This window comes from Lissotriton vulgaris, chromosome 2_1 (genome assembly GCF_964263255.1).
Source record: "Lissotriton vulgaris chromosome 2_1, aLisVul1.2, whole genome shotgun sequence".
Taxonomy (NCBI): Eukaryota; Metazoa; Chordata; class Amphibia; order Caudata; family Salamandridae; genus Lissotriton; species Lissotriton vulgaris.
The window spans coordinates 1,855,400,409-1,855,423,644 of record NC_141687.1 but is presented as its reverse complement, the minus strand read 5'-3'; the positions used below and the strand labels follow the sequence as shown (position 1 = coordinate 1,855,423,644).

General features: G+C 45.0%; 1 protein-coding gene across 1 annotated transcript in view; it reads left to right on the top strand.

Annotated features, from left to right (window-relative positions):
- The window catches only part of LOC147733412 (gonadotropin-releasing hormone II receptor-like), a 138,370-nt gene extending 115,384 nt beyond the window's left edge, over window positions 1-22,986 (top strand). The window contains exon 3 of the mRNA XM_086958963.1: window positions 22,313-22,986. Within this exon, the coding sequence (XP_086815089.1) occupies window positions 22,313-22,725 (413 nt within the window). The 3' untranslated portion in view covers window positions 22,726-22,986. The remainder of the gene's footprint in view (window positions 1-22,312) is intronic.
- Window positions 22,987-23,236: the final 250 nt, after the last annotated feature.

The window sequence follows — 23,236 nt, the reverse complement described above, 5'->3', positions numbered from 1 at the left end:
TACAGGAGGTGCACCCAACTGCAGAAGATTGGCCCCAAGCCCAACCTCCACAGAACCATGAAAAGGTATGGCCATTCAATACTGTCAAACGTCATTGATGCATCCAGCGCCATCAATGACGTCTGCGTGTCCCCCCACCCCTTCCGTCATGTGCAGTACGCCATACATACATTGCAGATTGTGCTTGGTACTTCTGCGCGGCATAAAACCGACTGATCTACGTTGATCAGGTCAGGCAGGAGTGGGAGCAGCCTGTCCGCCAGGATTTTCGCTAGCACCTCCGCCTCCATATTTATGAGGGAGATCAGCCGGTAAGAGGAGCAGAACTCAACTGGCTTGCCTTCCTTGTGTATAACCACATTTATGGCCTCTCTCTGGTCCGGTGGTAGTACGCCTACCTGACGTGCCTCTAGGTACATCCCGAGGAGGGGCCCCGTGGCAATACTTGATTGTTTCTTGAATATCTCAACCGGCAGCCCATTAGGACCCTGTGCCTTACCCGATTGCAGGAAACTGAGCGTGGCTCCCACCTCCTCCCCGGACAGAGCCGTCTCCAGGGCATCACTCTAGGACTGCGACAGGGTGGGAAGCGCAAAATCCTGAAGGAATTCTGCACACTCCTGCTCGGTCCTAGTACACACCGGAGTATAAACCTCCTCCAGATATGTCGCGAACGCCTCCGCGATATCGGTACTTGTGGTGGCCAGGGCGCCCAACTTTTCGTGCACTGCCACCACCCAGGAGCATTCTCTGTCCCTACGTTCCAGCCACGCTAGGATCTTTAGGGCTTCGTCACCGACATCATATATATGGTGCTGCGTGGCAAGGGCATAGGCCCACGCCTCACCTTCCGCTAGGGCCCAGAGCTTTTTCTGCTTTAGTGCCAGGGCATGGGGACCCTCCGGCATGGAAACCCCCTCCTCCCCCTTTTCCAATTCCGTGATTTCATCCTCGAGCCTCCTAATCTGCAGGAAGTCCTCCTTCTTTTTGGCTCCAATCAGTGCCTGTGCCTGTCCCCTTAGGACGGTCTTATACGCCTCCCACAGGACAATATGTGATGCTGCAGACCCCTGGTTTCCTCAAAGTAGAGCTCGGAACCCTCCCTGAGCTTGTCTCGGTCATCCTGGAAGTGCCAGGGATCTATCCTATTCACAACTGGCCCCCACAGGGTGGCACCCACCGGCCAGTGATCAGAGAGACCCCGGGCCATAATTTGGGGGACTGAAAATTCAGCCCAAATGATCAGTCCGAGTCAGGAGGTGAAATTCAGTGTGTTTTTGACGTATTAACGTCAGTGTCTCAGGACTGGGGTGTGCCGCCTGGGCGGCATCGAGATCTTTAATTTCCGCCTCTAGCTTAGCCAGAGTAGTGCGGATAGAGCAGAGGACACCGGCCTGTTTAGAAATACATTTTCTCCGAATGACGGCCTTAAACCCTTCCCATAATGTCGAGGCGGCGTCCACTGATCCCGTATTTAAATCAAAATAGTTGGTTATAGCAGTGTGGATGTCTGCACTAAAGGTAGAGTCCTGGAGGATGTTGGGGGGAAGATGCTAAGTAAAGTCCCAGTGCGGGGAATGAGGAGGGCTGAAATGGATCTGGACCGGCGCATGGTCGGAAAAGGTACGAGCCATGTGCACTGCGTTGGTGAGCCAAGACAGATCATCTGGCGAGGTCAGCCAGAAATCAATGCACGACCAACAGCTCCTCGCGCTGGTAATGCAGGTGCCCTCCGGGCATCGGGCGGAAGTGGCGCCAAGCATCATAAAGAGAGTTATCAGTTAGAATAGACGGGAGAGCTGCGGCGGCACGCGGATGTGACGTATAGGAGCCCGACCGATCCAAGGCAGCCGATAGGGTGACATTAAAATCACCTCCCCAGATGACCGCTGAAGCCATTTCTCCCGTAGAGGAGCAGAAAACCCACAGAACAAGCAGCATAGAAGTGGAGATGTAATGGCCATCAGCCCGGCGGAATAAGCAGCCGGAAGCACAATGTGGTGTCTAGGAATGGACATGTGTAAGCAATGCAGAAAAACCAAACAGTACCATAAGAAAACAACATCCCAAGAAGGAAAACAAAAGAACCCACCCGCAATCCCACCAGACCAACCCAACCCACCCACCCTGAACCACAGCAGGGATGACAATGCTCCACAATATAAAGAGAGGGGAACGTGGAGCTACTTATAAGAGGTCCTGTACCAATGCTCCAAAGAACAGTATAAATACAAAAGGAGATACTAGTTCCTGACGAAGGTAGGGTGGAGTGCAGCTTGTTCTAGTTGCACAGGGAGTGTCTCCAAAGAGGAATGAGAGTCTGGGTGGGGAGAATGTTACTCCTGTGTCTGTTGTGCCCTCACACACCTTTGCGAGTATAAAGCATAATCATTGGGCACTACTCCTCGTGGGGGTGGCACTGCAGTCCCTCACGGGCCAAGTGGTGTAGGTGAGTGTGGTTAAAATAACCAGTGGGGACCCCGCACAACTAGACACAATAGCACTTTCTCACACACGGGTTGAGAGAAGTGGGAATTCATTTGTTTCTATCCCCACTCTACCTGCAGAACTGGCATCTCCATCCCGCTCTGATTTTAGCCTAACCCTTTGGACCCCCTAATAAATACATTTGGGTACCAACTGGTTATTTTAACCACACTTACCTACACCACTTGGCCCCACATACCCACATGCACAACTGCAGCACCTCCTAAAAGATCTCCATCAAAGTGTCCTCTAGGAGGGCCTGTGAGGGACTGCAGCTCCACCCCCACGAGGAGCAGTGCCCAATGATGATGCTTTACACTCGCAAGGGTGTGTGAGGGCAAAACAGACACAGGAGTAATATTCTCCCCACCCACATTCTCATTCCTCTTTGGAGACACTCACCTGTGCAACTAGAACAAGCTGCACTCCACCCTACCTTCGTCAGGAACTAGTACCTCTTTTTGTATTTATGACAATGCTCCACCCATCACCCCAATCTAACACCCCCAACTGGAATGACTGAGAACGAAAAACAAAAAGACACCCAACCTCACTCACACTCCAACCCCCCAATCAGGCTGAGACACCAACCCACCCCACCCCGGGGGCCCACAACTAAAAAGGGGAAAAACAGTAATGCAGGTGGGAATCATCCCGTGAGGGCATGGCAGGGCTAGGCATACATTCCCGCAGTAAAGCAGGGTGGCCAAGTTTGTGTAGAATCAGGCATCACGTACAAAAAGAGGAAAGCAACAGCAAACAATAAATGGCACTTCAGTCATTGTCGCTGAGGTGTTCCGCAGCCTCTGATGTAGATTGAGATGTTGGCGGCCGGGATGATTTTTTGAGCTTCATGGCGAATGCCAATGCCTCCCGAGGATCGGGGAAGACAAGAGTAATTGCGCCCAGGCGGACTCTATGCTTTGCCGGATAAGCCAGGGAGTATGGGACTTCGTGTTTCTGTTGGATTCGTTTAGCAGGAAGAAATTCCCGCCGGGCCACCTGAACAGTCGTGGTGTAGTCTGGGAAAAAGGAGAGGGTATTGCCCTGGTGGATGATGGTGCCCCTGTCCGGTGCAGCTCTGAGTATGGCGTTGCGGTCCCGGACATTGAGCAGTTTAACGATGATGGGGTGTGGGGGCAGACCGGGACGAAGGCCAAGGGAGCGGTGTGCCCGCTCGACAATGAACACAGAGGAGAAGATGTCACCGAAGAGTTTTTGACCAGGGTCGAAACAAAGTCCTCCATAAGGGAGATGTTAGTCGATTCCATAAGGCCCGTTATGCTGAGATTGCTCTGACGGGAACAGGCCTCCAAATCCTCACTTTTCTCACGGATGACCGCCAAGATCTTGTCCATTTGCAGCAGTTTTTTACGCTCCTGTATGGCGGCATCTTCTGCATCGGAGACCCAGGACTCCACGTGTAACAGGCGGTTATCATGAGTATGCACACGGGCCTTCACTGAGTCCAGGCGGGCCGACAATTGGTCCAACTGGGTGGCGATGCCAGTGACCGTCGACTTCACATCCAGCATGATCGCCTTCAGGTCATCGTCTCGGGAGGGGGGCGCCTCCATGGTGACAGCGGCCTCCCCCCCCCCCCCAGCACTGGAACCCACCTGGCGGGAAGACCTGCGGAGATCGAAGGCGATTTTAGGCTGCTTTTGGTCGGACTTTCCCATGGCGAGGAAGGCTTTCAGCTGACCAGCACGCCAATGATGAGGACCGGCACAAGTGGGCGGGCAGGGCCAAGGATGCGCAGCCTGCATAGAGAACCACCAGCACAGCAACGTGAAGGAGTGTAGTCATGCGGCCAAGGCGACCCAAGGGTGAGGGGGGAGAAAACAGCGGCTTCACGATGGTATTGATGCTAGGCAGCCAGAGCCCACATCTGGAGGGTAGTTGAGTGGATGAGTAGCACCAGCTGGGTAGTAGCCGGTATCAAGCAGCATCTGAAACAAGTATGGGCCTTGGTACAGGGGTGCGACCCTCACATGGCCCCCCCAGGTGAAGGAGGTGCAGGGGGCCGCCGGACCCAAATGGCAGCACCCGAGACGGCAGCCCACCATCAGCGGGCAGTCTCCCCAGGCCTTTAGGCAAGAATAGAGCAGCCGGGTGTGGGCACCCCCGGTCCCACCACGTCCGTGGCTAACATGGGAGAACCCCACCAAACAGGAAGGCAAGGCACTGATGGGTACCCCTCCTCTAGGCGGCCGCCTGGGGACCCCCAAGACACCCCATGCCAGCAGAAGGATAGGGAGGGTGCCAGGTGCTGAAGGGGCCCAGAGGGGGCCGTAGCGGCCAGCTGGAAACACAAGGAAGCAGGCGCAGGCCCAACTCACTGCCGGAGCCAGGAGTCCACAGCGGCAAGGCCCAGCGGGGTAGGAGCCCCAGCCGCTTCAGCAGTCAAGGTAGCCGGGCGATGGTGCAAGCAGACATGGTGGATCGGGCCCTCAGCACTGGGGGCCGGATGGCAGAGCCGAGGTGGGCCGCTCCAGAAAGGCTGTGGGTCAGAGATGGCCGCTCAGAGGGTCTCGGCCCGGTTGGGCCACAACGTGTAGAAAGGATGGGCACACAGTGCTCAGGTAGGCAGGGAGGCACGAGGGTCCGCCGCCCCATCACACGGGTCCGGGGGTTAGCGGCCGCCAGTGAAAACGGCCAGTGGAGGATGGAGCAGATTATAGATGGCAGAGCCGTAGTGTCCTGGACCCAGTGGTGAGGCCGGCGGACCCCCAACCATGCTAGCAGACACCCCGAGGCGGCACCACTCACCGGGAGACTTGCTGGGAGGATCGCCGGTCCCAGCCTGCAGCGGGCAGCGCTAGTAGCCCGCGCGGCCCTAGGTAGCGTTGTTGCGGCCCACACGGGAGCCGAAGCACAGGCCCGGCGTCGCTTCCAACAGTGTTTTCTTAGCCGCCCAGTCGAGCAGGAGCACAGAGATAGCTCCAGATGGTGCCTCTCGCTCCTGGGATGCACAATACGGTAACGAAGTGCAGGTAGGACGCGATTTCCTGCAGGAATTTGGCAGATTTTAAAGCTTGGCCGGCAGAGCCCACTTAGAGTGCGGCCATCTTGCAGCCGGCCAACCACGCCCCCCAGGAATGCATCATCATGTTCCTTAACCTGTGAAGGTGATAGTGGGTTTGCAGAGAAGGGTGAAGGCTCTGTGTTTGCAATGGCTTTTTTGAAGTCAAGTTCGACAGTTACATTAGGTGGAAGAGCGATCTGCATTTCTATTCTAAAATCTGATTCATATTAGGGTGAAGATGGGGGTTTCTTCATTTCCTCCCATGGGGATGCAGGATCTTTCTCTTTTAATCTCAATGTTCAAACATGAAGTTGCCTTTTTTAGATGTTTTACTTACATTTGGTTGAAGCGATAATGTTAAATATATTGGATATTTTAACATTTTGTTGTTTAACTAGTGCACTAGTGTCAATAGACGGAGGTCTGCACAGTTTAATAGAGTCCAATTTGTAGTGTTAATGGCCTTTACGTCTGTGACTTTTGTTAGTACCTTTTCATTCTTAGCTCTGCAAAGCAGAGATAAGTCAAGAATGTTGAATAAGATGATGTATGCGGCCTTTGTGAGCCTAGCTACAAGGCTGTGGGAACTAGCATGGCCCCAATTCAGCAGGTTATGCAGGTAAAACTACTACTGACTATCCTACGGAAGTGAAATTTGGCTGCGAACTTGCACAAAGCAAGTAGATGCTTGTTTGATAAGAATCGACAACTTTATCTTCCGACTACCAAACACTTCTAACCCAGCCCAGGCGCGTCTGGAGCAGGGCCTCCTAAAGCAATCTGCGGACAAGAAATCTGCATATGTCAAGTTGTGCCACAAGTCTAGAGCGGCAAATCCAAACTCACTTGATGGAGTGCTATGGAACCAGTAAAAGAAAGGTGGAGACAAGGCCTCCCATGCTATACATTTGGAGACGTGTTTGGATGACCTATGTATCCGAGAACCATGGATATTGGGAACCAGCCAATATGATTTTTTTTAAAAGGGGGAATATTAACAGTCAGTCATTAGACTTTTTGTTAAGAAAACACTGGCCTACCAGTGCCACCCCTGGATTGTGATGGTGTCCTACAAATCTTCAAGAAGGCAAGAATATCTGGAAGTGAATTACCTACAGCAGATCAAGAGTCGTCCACTAGCTTTCAGCCTGGGGGCCTTACTGACATTGGATTACTACCCGAAGTGTCCCCTGTAGATTATGCTGGAAGTTTTAGGAAACAGTAGTTCATGTAACATGTCTGTGCTCTGTGCTATTAGAAGTACAAAGGTAATCACTTCAGCCAGAGTTTAACAACATGTACATATGTGCATTCAGGCAGGCTATCATTGTGGCTCCAAACACACATAATTACTGCATTGGATATTAAACTAGTAAGATTTATGTCTATTTTTTTTTGTCTATGCTTAAATCCCAAGAAAGGAAAAGATGAGGATATCTATTCTTCTGGCAATATGTTCAAAAAGTATTTATATAATATATGTAGTAACAACAAACTGTTCCTCGTTTTAGGCCCTGTTGGTTAAAACACCTAACGCCCAAAATAGTACTTGCGCAGGGAACAGACCAATATGAACATGCGGTAAACATCATTTACCACAAAGTTTTTACAACGCGGTACCTTTACCACGCATCCCTTACAACGCAAGTCGTTACCACGACTTGCGCTGGAGGGCGCTAAAGGATTACAAATAGTAAATTTACTATCCCAACACCTTCCCTAGGGTCCACGGGGACTGGTGTTAGAATAGTAAATTATACTATTCGAAATCCGCACCCCCAGCGTAAGTCGTGGTAACGACTTGCGTTGTAAGGGATGCGTGGTAAAGGGATGCGTTGTGACGGTACGCGATGTACCGTCATACATCCGAACATGCTTACAATCTCAGTCAGATGCACAGCACGCTTGCACTTCATTTCTGATAAACACTCTTAAAAGAACTTCTTATTACATGGCTATTTTCATGCACATTTGGGACTAGACTATGACTAGAGTAAGAATGTGTTCATTTTAAAACTTCGTTAATGCTCACCCATGAATTCTGTTGAATGTTTTTTTATAATATTACTTTTTTAACAATCCTTTGTTATATTTTTAGTGAATTTTTGTAAATATTGTCATAAATCAAGCAATAATTACATACTAGGAGAACTGGTAACATGTTGTCTTTGTTATTTGGCAATCTGTTCCTTGAGGGTTGAAGTTGGTGTCTCGAGTATATCTAATTGTCTTGGCATGTGGTAAAAGTTGGGGTTTGAATGCAGCTTTGTAATGTTTCTTGTCTGTTGTTCTTGGAAAACAACAGGGATTCCGTCTTGATTGGGTTGAGCAGCAGGAAGTCACTGGATATCGAGGTCTGGATGATGTGCAGACAGATTTTGAGTCGTTAGATGTCTGAAGCAGAGGAGACTTTCAAGTAAAGTTGTGTATCATCGGAAAATTGGTGAATCTTGAGGTTGGCGATGAAAGGAGAAAGTATGGAACGGTAGGGGACTCCGCAGGTGATATGGACCTTTTAGGACCCGGAAATGCCAAAGTGAACAAACTGGTGTTGGTTGGAAAGGTAGGAGGAGAACCAGTGAGGGATATTGTTGGTTTATCTGATTTAAGACTTCAGGATGTGTTTGAGAGTGGGATGTTCAACTTTACTGAAGGCAGGTGAGAGGTCCAGCAAAATCTGGAGGCAAGGGTGATCTCCATCTGTGTTCAAGATGGCATTGTGTCCAATGTGTAAGGTAGCTGCCTGTGTCTCTGTGAGGCAACATGATCTGAGGTCAGACTGGTAGTTGTGCAGAAGCTGGTTAGCAATGATGTGATGTTGGAGTTGAAAATAGACTGCTTGTTCAATGATATTGCTGATGAAAGGTAGGTGAGTAATGGTTTGGTAGTTGGTAAACTCATCAGGGTCTACTGTAGGTTTCTTTAGTAGTGGAAGGATCTGCCTGTCTTGAGAGCTTCTGGAAAGATGTCTTGAGTGGGGGAGGTATTGATAATGGTGTGTGGGGGTGAGAGAGTTTCCCTAGAGAAAGCTTTGTTGAAGGACGAGGGTAATATATCATCTTCATAAGAAGTGGCTTTGAGGGAGTAGAGTAGGTTGTTGGGATCCTCAAGAAAAAGGGCTTTGAAGGCTCCCCATTGCTCGATCCTATACAATGTGGTGGGTGTAAGAGATGAACGAATATTGGTGTTGCAGATGTGCTCTCAGACATTTATAGGCTGTCCTGTTTTCAGTATCAATATATTTGTGTACTTCAGTGGTGTTTTTAAAGCCTTTTTGAAATCAGTGCATATCAGTGTTTATTCGGCTGCCTAACCCCCAAATTTAGACAAAAGCTGTATTTTTCCAGTGCTTACAAACCATCTTGCTCTTTTGTAGGGATTGCTATAAAGCACATATTGAATTTAAAGGAGAAGCCCTGCAGGGTATGTAGTGTTTTCCCATTGGCATTGTGTCTAATGCACGTATGTTAGACTGTTTTAAGAATAGAAAGTCTGTGTAGTGCACTCTCACTCATATGCCATTACCATCTCTCACATCTCATTACCTCTCATAGTTACCTAGTCAGGATCCTGTCTTGTTTTTTTTTAAAAACTTTATTCATAGCTGTTTTGTCTTCGGGTATAACAGTACATCAAGTATTGCCAATGCTACAGCCGGGTTTTATATTTTCACCCCAACATCAACCTCCATGTCTTATAACAGTGATAGTCATATAGTACCTCACAATGTTACAAAACTTTTGTCACATAGTGGCACAATATTCACTTCACGAGGTAATGCGATAATATCAAACAGTCAACCCCCCATCCACCCGCCATCCCCCACCCTCTCCCGTATTGAAACTGGTCGTCTCCTGGTCGTCCATTAGTGGCAATCGTCTAAGAGGAAAAATCGAAAATGGGTCCCTTCCCAGTAAGCATAGGTGCTAATATGTACCATCTCGTGGGGTGTAATGACATGTGGTGATAGTTAGCGTGAGTGTGTGTGAGTGGGGCCAGGGCACACAGTTGTGTGACATTCGGGGTGGGACTGCTCTTATCTAATCCTCCTGTCCATTGTCCCCTGTTTGTGGTCGGTCTTCACCCTCCATTTTAATGAGAATAGCCTTCCATTCCGAGGATATAGGGAACTTCCTAAGGCCCCTGGATTCTTCCCTTCGAAGTATCATCCCTTCTGCTCGCCCCCACTTAAGTACTTCTGAATGCCAGAGATGTGTCCCAGGCGGTCTGCGCAATTTCCACCTCATAGTTATTGTTCTAATTGCGAGCAGCAGAGCCATATCTAGTAATTTCAGTTGGGCCTTCAGTGCTTTAGGCCTTCTGCGCAACCCCAGGAGGCAGTACTGTGCCTCCTCTGGCACCGGGAGGGTCGTGACTGTTCTTAGCATCCGGCACACCTCCATCCAGTATCCTCGGAGTCGCGGACAAGACCATATCATGTGAACGAGCCCGGCTTCATCCTCATCACAGCGTGGGCAGGTATGGGGAGAATTTGGGAACATTTTATGTAGCTGAGTGGGGGTCAGGTATGCTCTGTGCAGGACCATCCCTTGTATAAATCTGAACCGGACATTACGGGAGACCCGCCTGGGATGCTCCAATATTGTGGTCCATTCTGTACCTGAGATGGCCCGGTCAGTATCTTGTGCCCAAACATGCTGGAGGGTAGTGAGTGACACCGCAGTGTGAGCCCTAACTCCTGTGTACAGCCATCGTACCAGATGTCCTCCCAGTCCCATAAGATACAATAAGTGTACCAGTTGATGTTGTGGGGGTTGTAGGCGTTGAGGCACCCATCTGTGTTGTATGTAATGTGTGACTGTGGCGTGCAGTAAATACATTCGAGGGGGGCTCCCGTGGCCTGTAAGAAGGCATCATGGGTGAGGAGATAATCATCGCCAAAAAAGTCACCTACCACCTCCACGCCCGACTCTAACCACGGTCTTAACACTCTGTCCGTAATTCTACCCTGCGGTGTCGGGATGCCCAGTAACGGAATGTTGGGCGCATATGCCACCGCCGTGGCCGTGTATGTTAGGGTCCTCCGCCAGATCTTCAGCGCCGTGTGTAGAAGCGGATGACATTCCGCTGGAGTGCGGTTCCCGGGGAGGAGCAGGGCTTGTAGCTTCCCGCGTCTCAGTCTGTCAGCCGTGTAGCCTACTTCGTGAAGGTTCCGTCCCGCCAACCAGTAGGAAAGCCACTGGAGCTGGCCAGCATAATAGTATACCCGGAAATCCGGAGCTCCCATCCCACCGGCTCTAGTCCCCAGTTGTAACTTACGTAGCCCTATCCGTCGCCTTCCCGCCCCCCAGATCAGGGTGGTTAGCAGGGAATTAAGAACGTCAATGATAGATTGTGGTAGGAACACTGGGATGTTAACAAAGAAATATAATAGTCTGGGGAGCATTACCATTTTGGAGATCGCGATTCTGCCCATAACGGATAAGGGTAGCGTTGTCCAAAACCCCACAGAGGCTCGAAGTTTTGCTATGGCTTTCTTGATGTTCCCTTCAATCTGATCTTCCTGCTGTCTGTAGACCTGAACCCCCAGATATTTGAACGTGTCGGGAGCTATCGGGAGAGCATGAGTGCCAAACCACAATACACCTGGATCTGGAGTAAGATCCTGTCTTGTTTACAGCCTTATTAATGGATTTAAAAGTAAGAATGCTATATTCAAATGTTTTAATAAACATTTTTTCGGACACAGCTGGGGTCCATTCACCTACTGCTTACTGAACATTATGACATTGTAGCCGTGGTCAATCCTGTCAACAACACAGTATCTTGTGTAATCTATGAAAAAATATATTTCATCAGATTAATGTGTAGCCTTGTATTCTAAGACAACTGAAACCTATTAATCATACTCGTCACTGCTTGTCAGCAGTCTTTGCTGACTACATTAAGGTGGTACTGCTATTGTATGTACACTTGAAGCTGCAAATCATGCTCATGGCAAATGTCCTGACCTTTTAATCAACATCACATTGTATTCTGGGGCAATGACATTTTGCTGTTAACGTTGTAACTATGGGCTCAAAAACCCCAGCAGTAAAATGCAGTTGGATAAAATTACAGGAGTAGCTGAAGGTATCCCACATAACAATGAACACTTTGCCACTATGAATTTTGTTGCAGAAGAGGAATGGGAGCACACTGCCTCACATCACAACATAGTTCACCCCTTTGTATTATGGTGAATGTAGTTCACAAAAAGTGCTCACTTGAATATTAGTAGTAGCATTTCACCAAACGTGGTGAAGGTAGTGCTGTTAATCTCTAAAACGTTATCGAAGGTTGCTAAGAATGCTGCCACAGGCCTCTCAGTACCGCTCACAGTGCATTTTCAAGAGCTTTTCAGCTCACTGGCTCAAGGGAGCCTTTTTAAAAAGAAGGGGGAAGGTAGCACACTGACTCACATGCCAGCAGAGTTCACCCCTTTGAAATAAGATGAATGCAGTTATACTGCACTGGTACTGTGAACTTTGAAGACTTGGGCAGCATTTCAGCAACCCCAGATGACTTCTCTGCTCTCTACTACTTCTGCTCTCTACTGATGAAGGGCTAAAACCCAGAACTACTGCACCAACTTCGGTGAAAAGCTACAGCAACTTTGAAGTAAGCATATTGAATGTAACAGAATGCAATGCGGTGAACTGTGCTGGGGTGAGAGGCAGTGTGCTCCCTTCCCCCTTTTGTTTAAAAAGCTCCCTTGAGCCAACAAGCTGACAAGATCACCTGGGATGCAGCTGTGTGCCTGTGGAGTGGTACTGTGACCTGAGAAGACCTGGGCTGCATTTCAGCAACTGCAGATGACTTTAGTCTGCTCTCTACTGATGAAGGGCTAAACCAAGAAACACGTGTCTAGGGATAACAACACTACCTGCACAAACTTTGATGCAAAGCTACAACAAGTTTGAAGAAAACGTACCTTATTTACCAGAATACATTGGGGTGAACTGTGCTGGAATGAATGGAAGTGTGCTCCCTTCTTCCCTTATAATTCTGTTGATATGTGGAGAAAGTGTATCTTGTTTTCACCACTATCCCATGTGGGTGGTGACAGCATTACTTTCACAGGTGCTGTCAGTACACCTTGCACGGAATGCTTAAAACCTATGGTGCACAGAGGAGGTGCCCTGCTGTCAATACTATTTTTTTAGGAGAGGGGATTTCTATATTAGAGCGTTTTACCCATTTTATGCCTTTGAGTGAATGTGATAGTGCATATTAGCCAAGATTCCTATGAGCCAGCCTTTTCACCAACCAGTGAAAGAATGATGTACTGCCAAAAGATCAAATATGATTTTAATATTCCCAGATTCTCTACAATGAAAAATATTTAGATCAAACCTAAAGCATGCTTCAAAACCCTGCCCATTTAATCTAACTTCAAAAAATTGGAGAACACACAAAGAAGAAGAAACAGTATTGCAGTGACATCCCTAAACCACAAAACTAAAGCAAAATACTCTTAGACTACCTTCTGCTACCATGTATAAGAAAGTCAAATTGTGTTGGCCCATTTAGGAAGAAATAGAAATGATTCAATCTCTCTCACTTTCCTTCCTTTGAATGGCATTTCAGTTTGTGACTGTGCAGGTGTTTATTGCGGTAGGGTGTTAAAATATCGATTACAAAAATATAGCTGACATAAATATTGTTGTAAAAATATCGTTTACAAAAATATCGACACCCTATACTTAAACAGGTAAGTACATAAATATCGACTCCAAAATATCGTTGTAATTAATATAGATGTAAAAAATATCGACTTTTTAAAATAATTAAAATTACATTAAATAATGAATAAATATAAGTACTATTAACAAAATACATTACATTACTTTTATTTTTTAACTATTTCAAAAAAATGTACTACACTTTTTAATTATAAACTTAATAAATGTGGACATATAAATTGATTTTACACATTACTTTATATAACAACAATAATACACACATATAATTAAAATACCCCTTCACCCAAAAACCCAAAACTGACCCTGAACCCTAAAAATACCCCTTTATCCAAAAACTGAAAACTGACCCTGAACCCTAAAAATACCCCTTTACCCAAAAACATTTTCACTAAAAAAATCCTGTACACACACCTAAAATTAATTAAAAAATTAACATAATTAATTACATAATTATTATTCAAGTAACTAATTGAAATTAATTAACTATTATTTATTACACTATTTATATTCATTTAAAACATTAATTAATCTATTATTTCATTATATTTAAATACCCCTTTACCCAAAAACTGAAAACTGACCCTGAACCCAAAAAATACCCCTTTACCCAAGAACTGAAAACTGACCCTGAACCCTAAAAATACCCCTTTACCCAAAAACTGAAAACTGACCCTTAACCCTAAAAATACCCCTTTACCCAAAAACTGAAAACTGACCCTGAACCCTAAAAATACCCCTTTACCCAAAAACTGAAAACTGACCCTGAACCCTAAAAATACCCCTTTACCCAAAAACTGAAAACTGACCCTGAACCCTAAAAATACCCCTTTACCCAAAAACATTTTCACTAAAAAAATCCTGTACACACACCTAAAATTAATTAAAAAATTAACATAATTAATTACATAATTATTATTCAATTAACTATTGAAATTAATTAACTATTATTTATTACACTATTTATATTCATTTAAAACATTAATTAATGTATTATTTCATTATATTTAAATTACTTCCCACCCTACTCCCCTATAAACCCACAACCCGCTACGGAACTATTAATACTAAATTCAACTGAAAATACATTATTAAATAATAATATACTACTAAAAATACTACTTTGACTACAAATATTCATTAAAAACACTACATTACTTATAATTATTTAAAAAACAATATTATTGTAAACTATGTTTTTGTAAACGATATTTATTACAGCTATATTAATGTTAACGATATTACTTACCTGTCTGTCGATATTCTGGTCAGACGATATTTTTGTCATTGATATTTCTTCCTGTAGATATTTTTGCAGCGATATTTAGGTTAGTCGATATTTTTACGACGATATTCCTGCTCTGTACCGTTTATTGCTGCTTATATGTTAACACTGATGAGGGCCGTTTCTCTTTCAGTGGGGTTTTACCAGTTATTAGAACATTGGAATGTTGGGAGCTCCATTGCAGACAATGGAGTGCTCCATGCTTCTGCGGGCCGGTAAAGGCCCGCAGAGCAACATTCCAATGTTCTAGAAAGGCTTCTCGAAGCTCGAGGAGATTTATACCCCCTCGAGCTTCGAGTCCACTTTGTTTAATTTGTTAGAACATTCTGCCCTCTAGTTGCAAAATGTTCTAATAGCCTTATAGCCCTTTGTAGCAGGGCTATACCGGCTATTAAAGTCTCGCTGTCTCGTTAAAGTCCCTCGCCTTCAGCTCGGGCCTTTAACGATTCAGCGGGCCTTTAATAGCCGGTATAGCCCGCTACGGCGGGCTATAAGGCTGTATTATAGGTTTAAAACTAAAACAGGATAACCTACTAATTTTTTTGTTCACTGAAGAAGAGATTGCACTTTTGAGTAGAGTGGGTAATAGGTAGGTCTGGCAGTACTTGATTGTCTTCAGAAGTTTTTTGCCTATATTTGTGGCTTCAATGATGTTGGTATAATACTTTGATTTGGCTGATGTGGTGAGCTGTCTCTGTGTTGTGTGGAGCGACTTCAGTAACACGTCAAAGAGAGTTCTGTTTTTTAAATTTTCGTTCCTGACTGCAGATGGATCATTTATTGTCAGTGGGGTCTTTAGAGTACTAGGGTACTAATGGCTTTGGCTTGCACTTTCATGTTTAAATTGAGGCATGTATGTTCACATACTTTTCCTAAATGCAATAAAGTTGTTTGGATGGACGAGGTTGTGAGAAAACCAGAGAATTAATCAATGAAATCCTTGTACATCCTGGGAGACCTCCAGATGAGATGGAAGGGGGTCTGAGTTGCAGAAAGAGGGAAATAGCATGTCAGCATTTCCAAGGATTAAATGTTACTTGCTTGTTTAGGGGGCAGGACTTTATGATGCTGCTGCCTGTGTGGTACTGAGATTGTGTATGAGCTGAGTATGCACTACTGCTGTCTTTGCACTATATGATGTGTTACGGTGGAGTGAGTCACACTCTTTTCTTCAGCGAGGGATCAGGGAGGCAGGAGAGGCTCCAGTGTATAGAACATGTAACAGGATGTATTTGTTTACATTAAGCAACCAAATACTTCCACCTTTACTTTCAAGTTGAGCATAGAAAAATAACGCAAAAAGTGTTTTTTGCTTAACTGCAGCATTGTAAGCTCTTCCCCAAAGCTTACATTACAGGCAAGGTTTGCTGTATTAAAGAGAGTGATTGTTTTACCAAGGAGAACAGGGTGCACACTCTCAAATGTACAGGGTCAATCTTCTGACCTTTAGAAAGACTGACACTCTCTGCTAGGAACATTTCCTTGTACTTATCTTTTTATCACTTCCCAGTCCAGAACTGTTAGCCATAGCTTACTGTCTGACTTCAAACTGATTCATAAGTTGATGTTATTCAACCCTAAAGACTAAAACTTCTTTACTGTTGGGAATCCCCATAGAATGGTGTAAGTACTATTACATGTTGCCACACCTCCAACACATGGGTAAATTAGATCCTTTTAACTTTTTAGCCTCGGTATGGTACCAATATTTGAGGTGTATCCAGTGACCCTGCATTTTAAAGCAACACACATTGTGCGGGATAATTGATTTAATTATTCAGCAAGGGCAGTCAAATTAAGAGGCATCAACATTGAAACGTACAGCACTGAAAGGAACATTTTCTGGCATACTATATGATTATAGGCAAGCGTGGCAACAAATTATGTTACATTAATATCTATCTTTGCAGAATTTTAACGTGTTATGGAACGGAACAAAATGTTATACACATTCAGCCGGCCGTATTTCACAATCAATTAATTACTTTGTCTTGCTTGGGTGCATATGAAAGTAATGTCATTAATACCATCCGCTCTACCTCCTACAGTAAATTAGTTTCTGCAAAACATACAATCAGCAGAAAATAAATATCATAAACAGTACATATTCCCTGAATTTGAAATAGTTTTTCCTTCGAACATCCCTCTGATTAAACAAGAAATTGCATAATTTGAGCAACCAAATCATTCTTTCAACTATGTTTGAATTTCATTTAAACAGTAGGGGTCTTGTTTCCTGCTTCAGACAAGTGTTTTTTAACCATGCCTCTGTTCCCATGTGCACTTCTATAAATGTCCTCAATTTTCCTTGGATGTGTGCCTATGGGATTTCTTCCTTAGACTGTAGCCCTAAGATGAATGTATCATGCAAACGACCATGAGATGATGCTTTTCATTCGCTAGGGAATCCTTTTGCTATTGTCTAAGAAGTTTCTACTTGTGCTGCCCTTTTCAGAACTGGTGTCGACTATATGAAGGACTACATTAATTTAAAATATTTTCAGGTGTTGCTCTCTGGGATCTCATGCTAAAGCCGAAGCTCTATCGTCGATTTTAAGATTCCATTTTGAATGCATTGTGTGGTCAGTTTTAAGATAGCAATATTTCATTCTTTCCCAGAAAAGTCAACTGCCATCTGTCTGGAAGTTGGTGGCTTTGTGTAATATGTGTAGGTCCAAGATGCTTTTAGAGAAAATCAACATCCTAATCTCCTAGTAATGTGCAAGGGTTTGGTTGTATGTTGTCATATGGGCCATCCGTGACACTCAAATACGTGTTCAAAACGGTTTCAGACAAAATGCTTCATGGACTCTCGCCCTCTTATATTTCAACCCTAGCTAGGTATGCAAATCTAGTGACCAACATGTACGTTTGAGATGAAGAGCTCTCCTGCCCTCTGTTTTTATGTGTCTTAGTAGTTACTCTATTTTTAGCTTTTATACTTTATTATTTATTGTGCTAAGACTCTCCTTTCATTAAGTAGTTTTTATGTAGTGAGAGCGAAATACAAATAAATAATTGCAATCAGTGCATACAGCAAAATTATAATTTTCTTTGCATTCCAATTTATGTTATATCCTGATAGGGCACCAACTCCCTAGCTAATACAGAATCTGTGCTGGCGTATTCCAAAATAAGCATAGTATTATCTGCATAAAGTAGCTATTTCTTGTATATGATTCATATTCATATGCCCTTGATCTCTGTTGGATCCCTAATCTGGTATGCCGGTGTTTTTAAATTGGAAGTCATTGCTAAACACAGTGCCACCCCCGAGGTCAGCACCCTCTGTTAAGTTGAGGAAATACAAGCTTTAAAGTAGCATTGCATGAATCTTATTTATTCAAGTAAGATGGTGTCTGGAAGCCCCATCCACGGTATCAGCCTCGATCCAGCTTAGGGCTTCTAGCTGTCGCCCAAGCAATTCCAATTATAACATTCCAGGGATCATGCAGATGTTACAGATCTGTGCATCATCTCCTAGATACAGAACCTTAGCATTGAATACAGGATACCATATCACCACATTAGTACCTAATGAGCTGAAATACCATAACCTATATACACATACAACACAGTGGCGGCTGGCAAGGAATACAGGGATGGTGGGGGTGAAAAAAAAATCCACAAAAAAACCACTTACCTCTTCAGTCGCCCGCGTTTCTCCTCCGCTTCCCTTCTGACGAGTCCCGGAATGGAGGCAGGAAGCACACAGGCTCCCCTAAGCCAATCAAAACGTTGCAATGCAGTATTGCGATTGGTCTGAGCACTGTGGTTCGGTGCTCAGAGAGGGTCTGGGAACCTGTTCATGTTTCCCACCAGGCTGTGCATTACAGCATGGTGGGAACATGCAAAGTGTGCATGACTGTTTGGCCAGCTCAATATGGCTGACAAAACCATCATGCACATTTAGAGTGTGCCCACCACTCCTCCTCCTGTGAGTCCAGCCCGCCCTGCCCTAACCTAGCCCTGTAGCTAAGAAAAATAAAATGATAATAACAGTGTTATTAGCATATTATTTTTACTTTTTTCACAGCTCTGAAAGCAGTGGGGTGACACTCCTCCGCCTTAATGGAGGTGCCACCCCTGATACAACATGTTAGATCTTAAACATTGTCATGTAAGCCCGCTGGACCACAAGCAGACCACCACATCATGCTTAGTAACGTAAGCCTGCTGGTCTCATCCTTACACGTCGTGGTCTTACATGCTGATCTGCAAGATTACTCTGATCAGATAGAACGCCTCCTACTTTCCCACATGGAACACACTTAGCTACTCTGGTGAAATTCCATATCTTTTGATCACTGGCTTTAACAGCATTCTTAAAAAGCTTAATCACTTTAAAAAGATCGACTAAACGTAGAGGTCTTTTGTCCATCCCTCGTTGGAGAGTGGATTTTCACCCAATCCCCAACACACACTTCAGTTTCTTTCACAGCTTTGCAGCTGTCATACAAATCTTTTCCCTGCACCCTTTTCTCCTCTTCTCTTTCTCGCCATCGTACAATATATCCCAACTGATCATGCACTTCCTTATGCTTACTGTTCACTCAACTCTGTACTGCTTCCCTACTGGAAATTCTTCCCCTGACCAACTGGAATGGAGACACACCTGTTGTGGAATGGGGTGTCAGGTGGTATTCCATAACTTGTCTCCTCATACTAGCTTCCCAATTGAATTCACACACTAATGACTGATAAATTGTTCCACAACTTCATTGGTTTCCGGGTGATAAAGCACCACTTTTTGTTTCCTCAACTACTACAGAAGTAAGTTGGACCCCATTGATCATAAGAATGGAGGAAGGAAAAATGTCCTCTCAAATAATTACTCCAAAACACAAATTATGTCTCTGGATTCACCTTTATTTCTGGCCATCATGGGTACATATCAATACACACCAGAACATTTTTGTCACATGTTTTCACTTTCAGACACGAAGACAGTGTTTCAGATAAATCCCTTTATTTCAGTATAGCACAGGAACAGGTGAGGAGATTGGGCAATCTCCCACTGCCTCAGCCTCCATGCAGGGAATGCCATGCAGTGGAACCTCGCCTAAAGAATCTCTCTACATTCTACAGCTCCTGCCACAAAGAAATGCCAACACAACACTTTGCTTGCCTTTCTACTTCTGCTATGCCAAGTTCCCGTAAACGTTGCCTCTCTGCTCCTTTTGCTAGAAGTTCGTTGCATTAGGGCCTCCTGTGCTTCACCATCACCTGATAGGATGTCAGTATCCTGTCAGTAACCCGCAGTAGGTAGTACTCGCTCACCGCCACTGTTAAGTTGAGGTAGGACATGCTTTAAGGTAGTATTGGATACATCTTCTTTATTCAAGTAAGATGGTATCTAGAGGATCCATCCACAGCGTCAGCCTCGATCCAGCTCAGGGCTTCTCGCTGTCGCCCAAGCAGTTCCAATCTTAACATTCCAGGGAGGATGCACGGTACAGAACTGTGCATCCTCCACTAGATGTCAAACTTTGGCACTGAATACAGGATACCACACACCCCTCCCCAGGTCTGCAGCGAGTGTGGCCGCAACAATTGCACTACCGTACAGCCGTCATTGGTGATTGGCATGTTGAGTTGCAATAGAACGCGACTCCTTATGATGATTTACAACAAGGGGTGGTGAGGGACAGAGTCTCTGAATTAAGCAGAAAGCTCTCACCCACTCAAGAGATCAGGGCTAGATCCAACACCGTTTTTTAGCTCACTGCACCATCCCAGTTTCAGAACCTGGCTGTATGTAGTTTAGTCTGCCCTGTTCCCATGATGCACTGGGCCAGGGACAGACTGATTTGCATATAGCCAGGTTCTGAGCTGGGATGGGGCAGTGAGATAAATAACGGTGATGGATCAAGCCCTGATCTTTGGACTGGGTAAGAGTGGTCTGTTTAACTCAGACACTCTGTTCATCACCACCCCCTTTTCTAAATCGTTTTTGGCCACTATAGGTGTGGCAGGGTATACTCAGACATGAGTCCCTTTTTTCACTGCTCCATCAGGATTCAAGCAAGCCGGGCCGAAGAAGGCTGAAATGCCAGAAACCGGTCCCCGGTATCTTGTCTCCTTTCTGGTGAAGAATTGGCTTGGTAGTTTAGTCTGCCCTGTTCCCATGATGCACTGGGCCAGGGACAGACTGATTTGCATATAGCCAGGTTCTGAGCTGGGATGGGGCAGTGAGATAAATAACGGTGATGGATCAAGCCCTGATCTTTGGACTGGGTAAGAGTGGTCTGTTTAACTCAGACACTCTGTTCATCACCATCCCCTTTTCTAAATCGTTTTTGGCCACTATAGGTGTGGCAGGGTATACTCAGACATGAGTCCCTTTCTCACTGCTCCATCAGGATTCAAGCAAGCCGGGCCGAAGAAGGCTGAAATGCCAGAAACCGGTCCCCGGTAGCTTGTCTCCTTTCTGGTGAAGAATTGGCTTGGTAGTTTAGTCTGCCCTGTTCCCATGATGCACTGGGCCAGGGACAGACTGATTTGCATATAGCCAGGTTCTGAGCTGGGATGGGGCAGTGAGATAAATAACGGTGATGGATCAAGCCCTGATCTTTGGACTGGGTAAGAGTGGTCTGTTTAACTCAGACACTCTGTTCATCACCACCCCCTTTTCTAAATCCTTATGATGATTGGCACTCCTTGCTTCTTAACTCTTGACTGTTTTAACCAATATCGGACCATCCCACCTTTAGTCCATTATCTCACATTCTTTACTGGACAGATGTGTCTTGAGTTGGAGGCCTTTTTAATTCTTGATGTTGGCTGGCCAAATTCCTTGGGACAGTATTAGAGATGCTTGTCTTGGTTCACAAGGTATCAAATCAAATCACATTTTATTGATCAAGATCTCATCAGAGAACCACAATATAAAAATATCATATATACATAAAGTATTGTTGGTCACAGTTTAAACATTTCCAATGCAATACTTTATAGCATGCAAATGTATCTAGGGGTGCTCTTATTAACTCAAACAGATCTATGGTTCTAGAGATATTATACTTAGTACAGATAGGTTTTATAAAACTGCTGCGTGCTTTAACCAGAAGTTTGTTGGGAAAAATGAATAATACATGTGCAAAGTCTTGGGTTCCTCCACTACAAATATCGCAGAGGCCAGTTTTGTCAAATGTGCCATCCCAGTTTTTAGTCAGATCTTTTAGTGGTAGTGTCCTCAGTCTTAACATCAGAATGCAATGCCTGACCTTATCTTCTAATGAGAAACTCATCACCAGTGTCTGGTGGCTTCCGAAAGGGCAAACAAGGCTACACTGTTTCTCCAGACTCCCTCCTTCTTCAGAGTGTGGCATAGACATCTGTAGAGTCTGAATAATGAGCGTTTCTGTATCTCTTCAGATGTGTATATGTTTTATGGCGTATGTTTTGTGTATTTTATTAAATCTCCATAATTTATAGTTATGGGGGCAGTTCTGTGAATTAGGAAGTTTGAAAACTTTGGCAACTTGAAATAAAATGCACACATAATGTAAAATTAAAAAAGAACCGAAAATTAAAGAAACAGATCATGTGAAACCATGTCAGTGTGAAAAACATACAAATATCATGGAATGTATTGTGGATTCATTTACCAGGACTCTGGTCAGTTATTTATAAATGTCACAATATTGTATGAGAATTGTTAATTAGTTTCAGAATTGCTAATAACTTTCAGTTTGGCTTCCAATTTACACAACAATATCTGCAGTTGATGCTCCACCTGTAGTACCAGTGAATGGATCCATCTCCATGATCTCCAAATGATTTGCTTTGGGTTTGTTTTCTTTGCAGAGCTGGCGAGAAGTAAGAACGACCACATCTCTAAAGCCCGCCTGAAAACCCTGAAGATGACAGTGGTCATTGTGGTGTCCTTTATGTTGTGTTGGACTCCATACTACCTCCTTGGGCTGTGGTACTGGTTCCGGCCCCAGATGATACACAACATACCTGAGTACGTTCACCACAGCCTCTTCCTCTTTGGCTTGCTGCACACATGCTCGGACCCAGTTATCTATGGCTTGTACACCCCCTCCTTCCGGGAGGATCTGAGATCTGGCTTGCACCGGATGAGTTTAGCGCTGGCTGGGCGGAAGCAGAACAAAAAACAAATGTCAGGTTCCGACGTGAACATCAAAGACTGTGCGTCTAATGATGGTGGCACTGACCTTCCCTCCAATGGGACCACTGTTCAGACAGTTTTCTAAGATGGAACTTGTACCTTAGGGAGTAATAAAAACAAAAGAGTAAAAAGTTGAGAGATTGGTGGTGGACTAGATCTCCATTTAATAATGCACCATGGATGCAACACTTCAAATGAAGCCTGCAAAAACCACCAGAAACAACGGTACTAAAAGACAATGGACAACTGTTTTGACGGGGAGAAAGCAGTTTTTCTCCTGAGGTGGCTGCATTAACTGAATGTGTTGCATGTACAAAGGTGATGCACAATTCTTTAGGCCCTCTACATCCATACTACTGGCAGTCCAGTGTCTCAGCCAGGCAAGTGGGAGCAAAAGGCCCATTTATTCTGTTTAACTCACTCTTATGACAAGCGTTCATGAGAGGCACCAACAGAGCAGCATTCTAATGTCCACATCGGGGGTGGGGATGAAGCCTTACACATTACACACTGCCGTAGGATATTACTTCTAGAATTGATCACTAGTACTCATGCTTGACTCACAGCATTTTCACTAGTATGTGTTGTATCCCAGC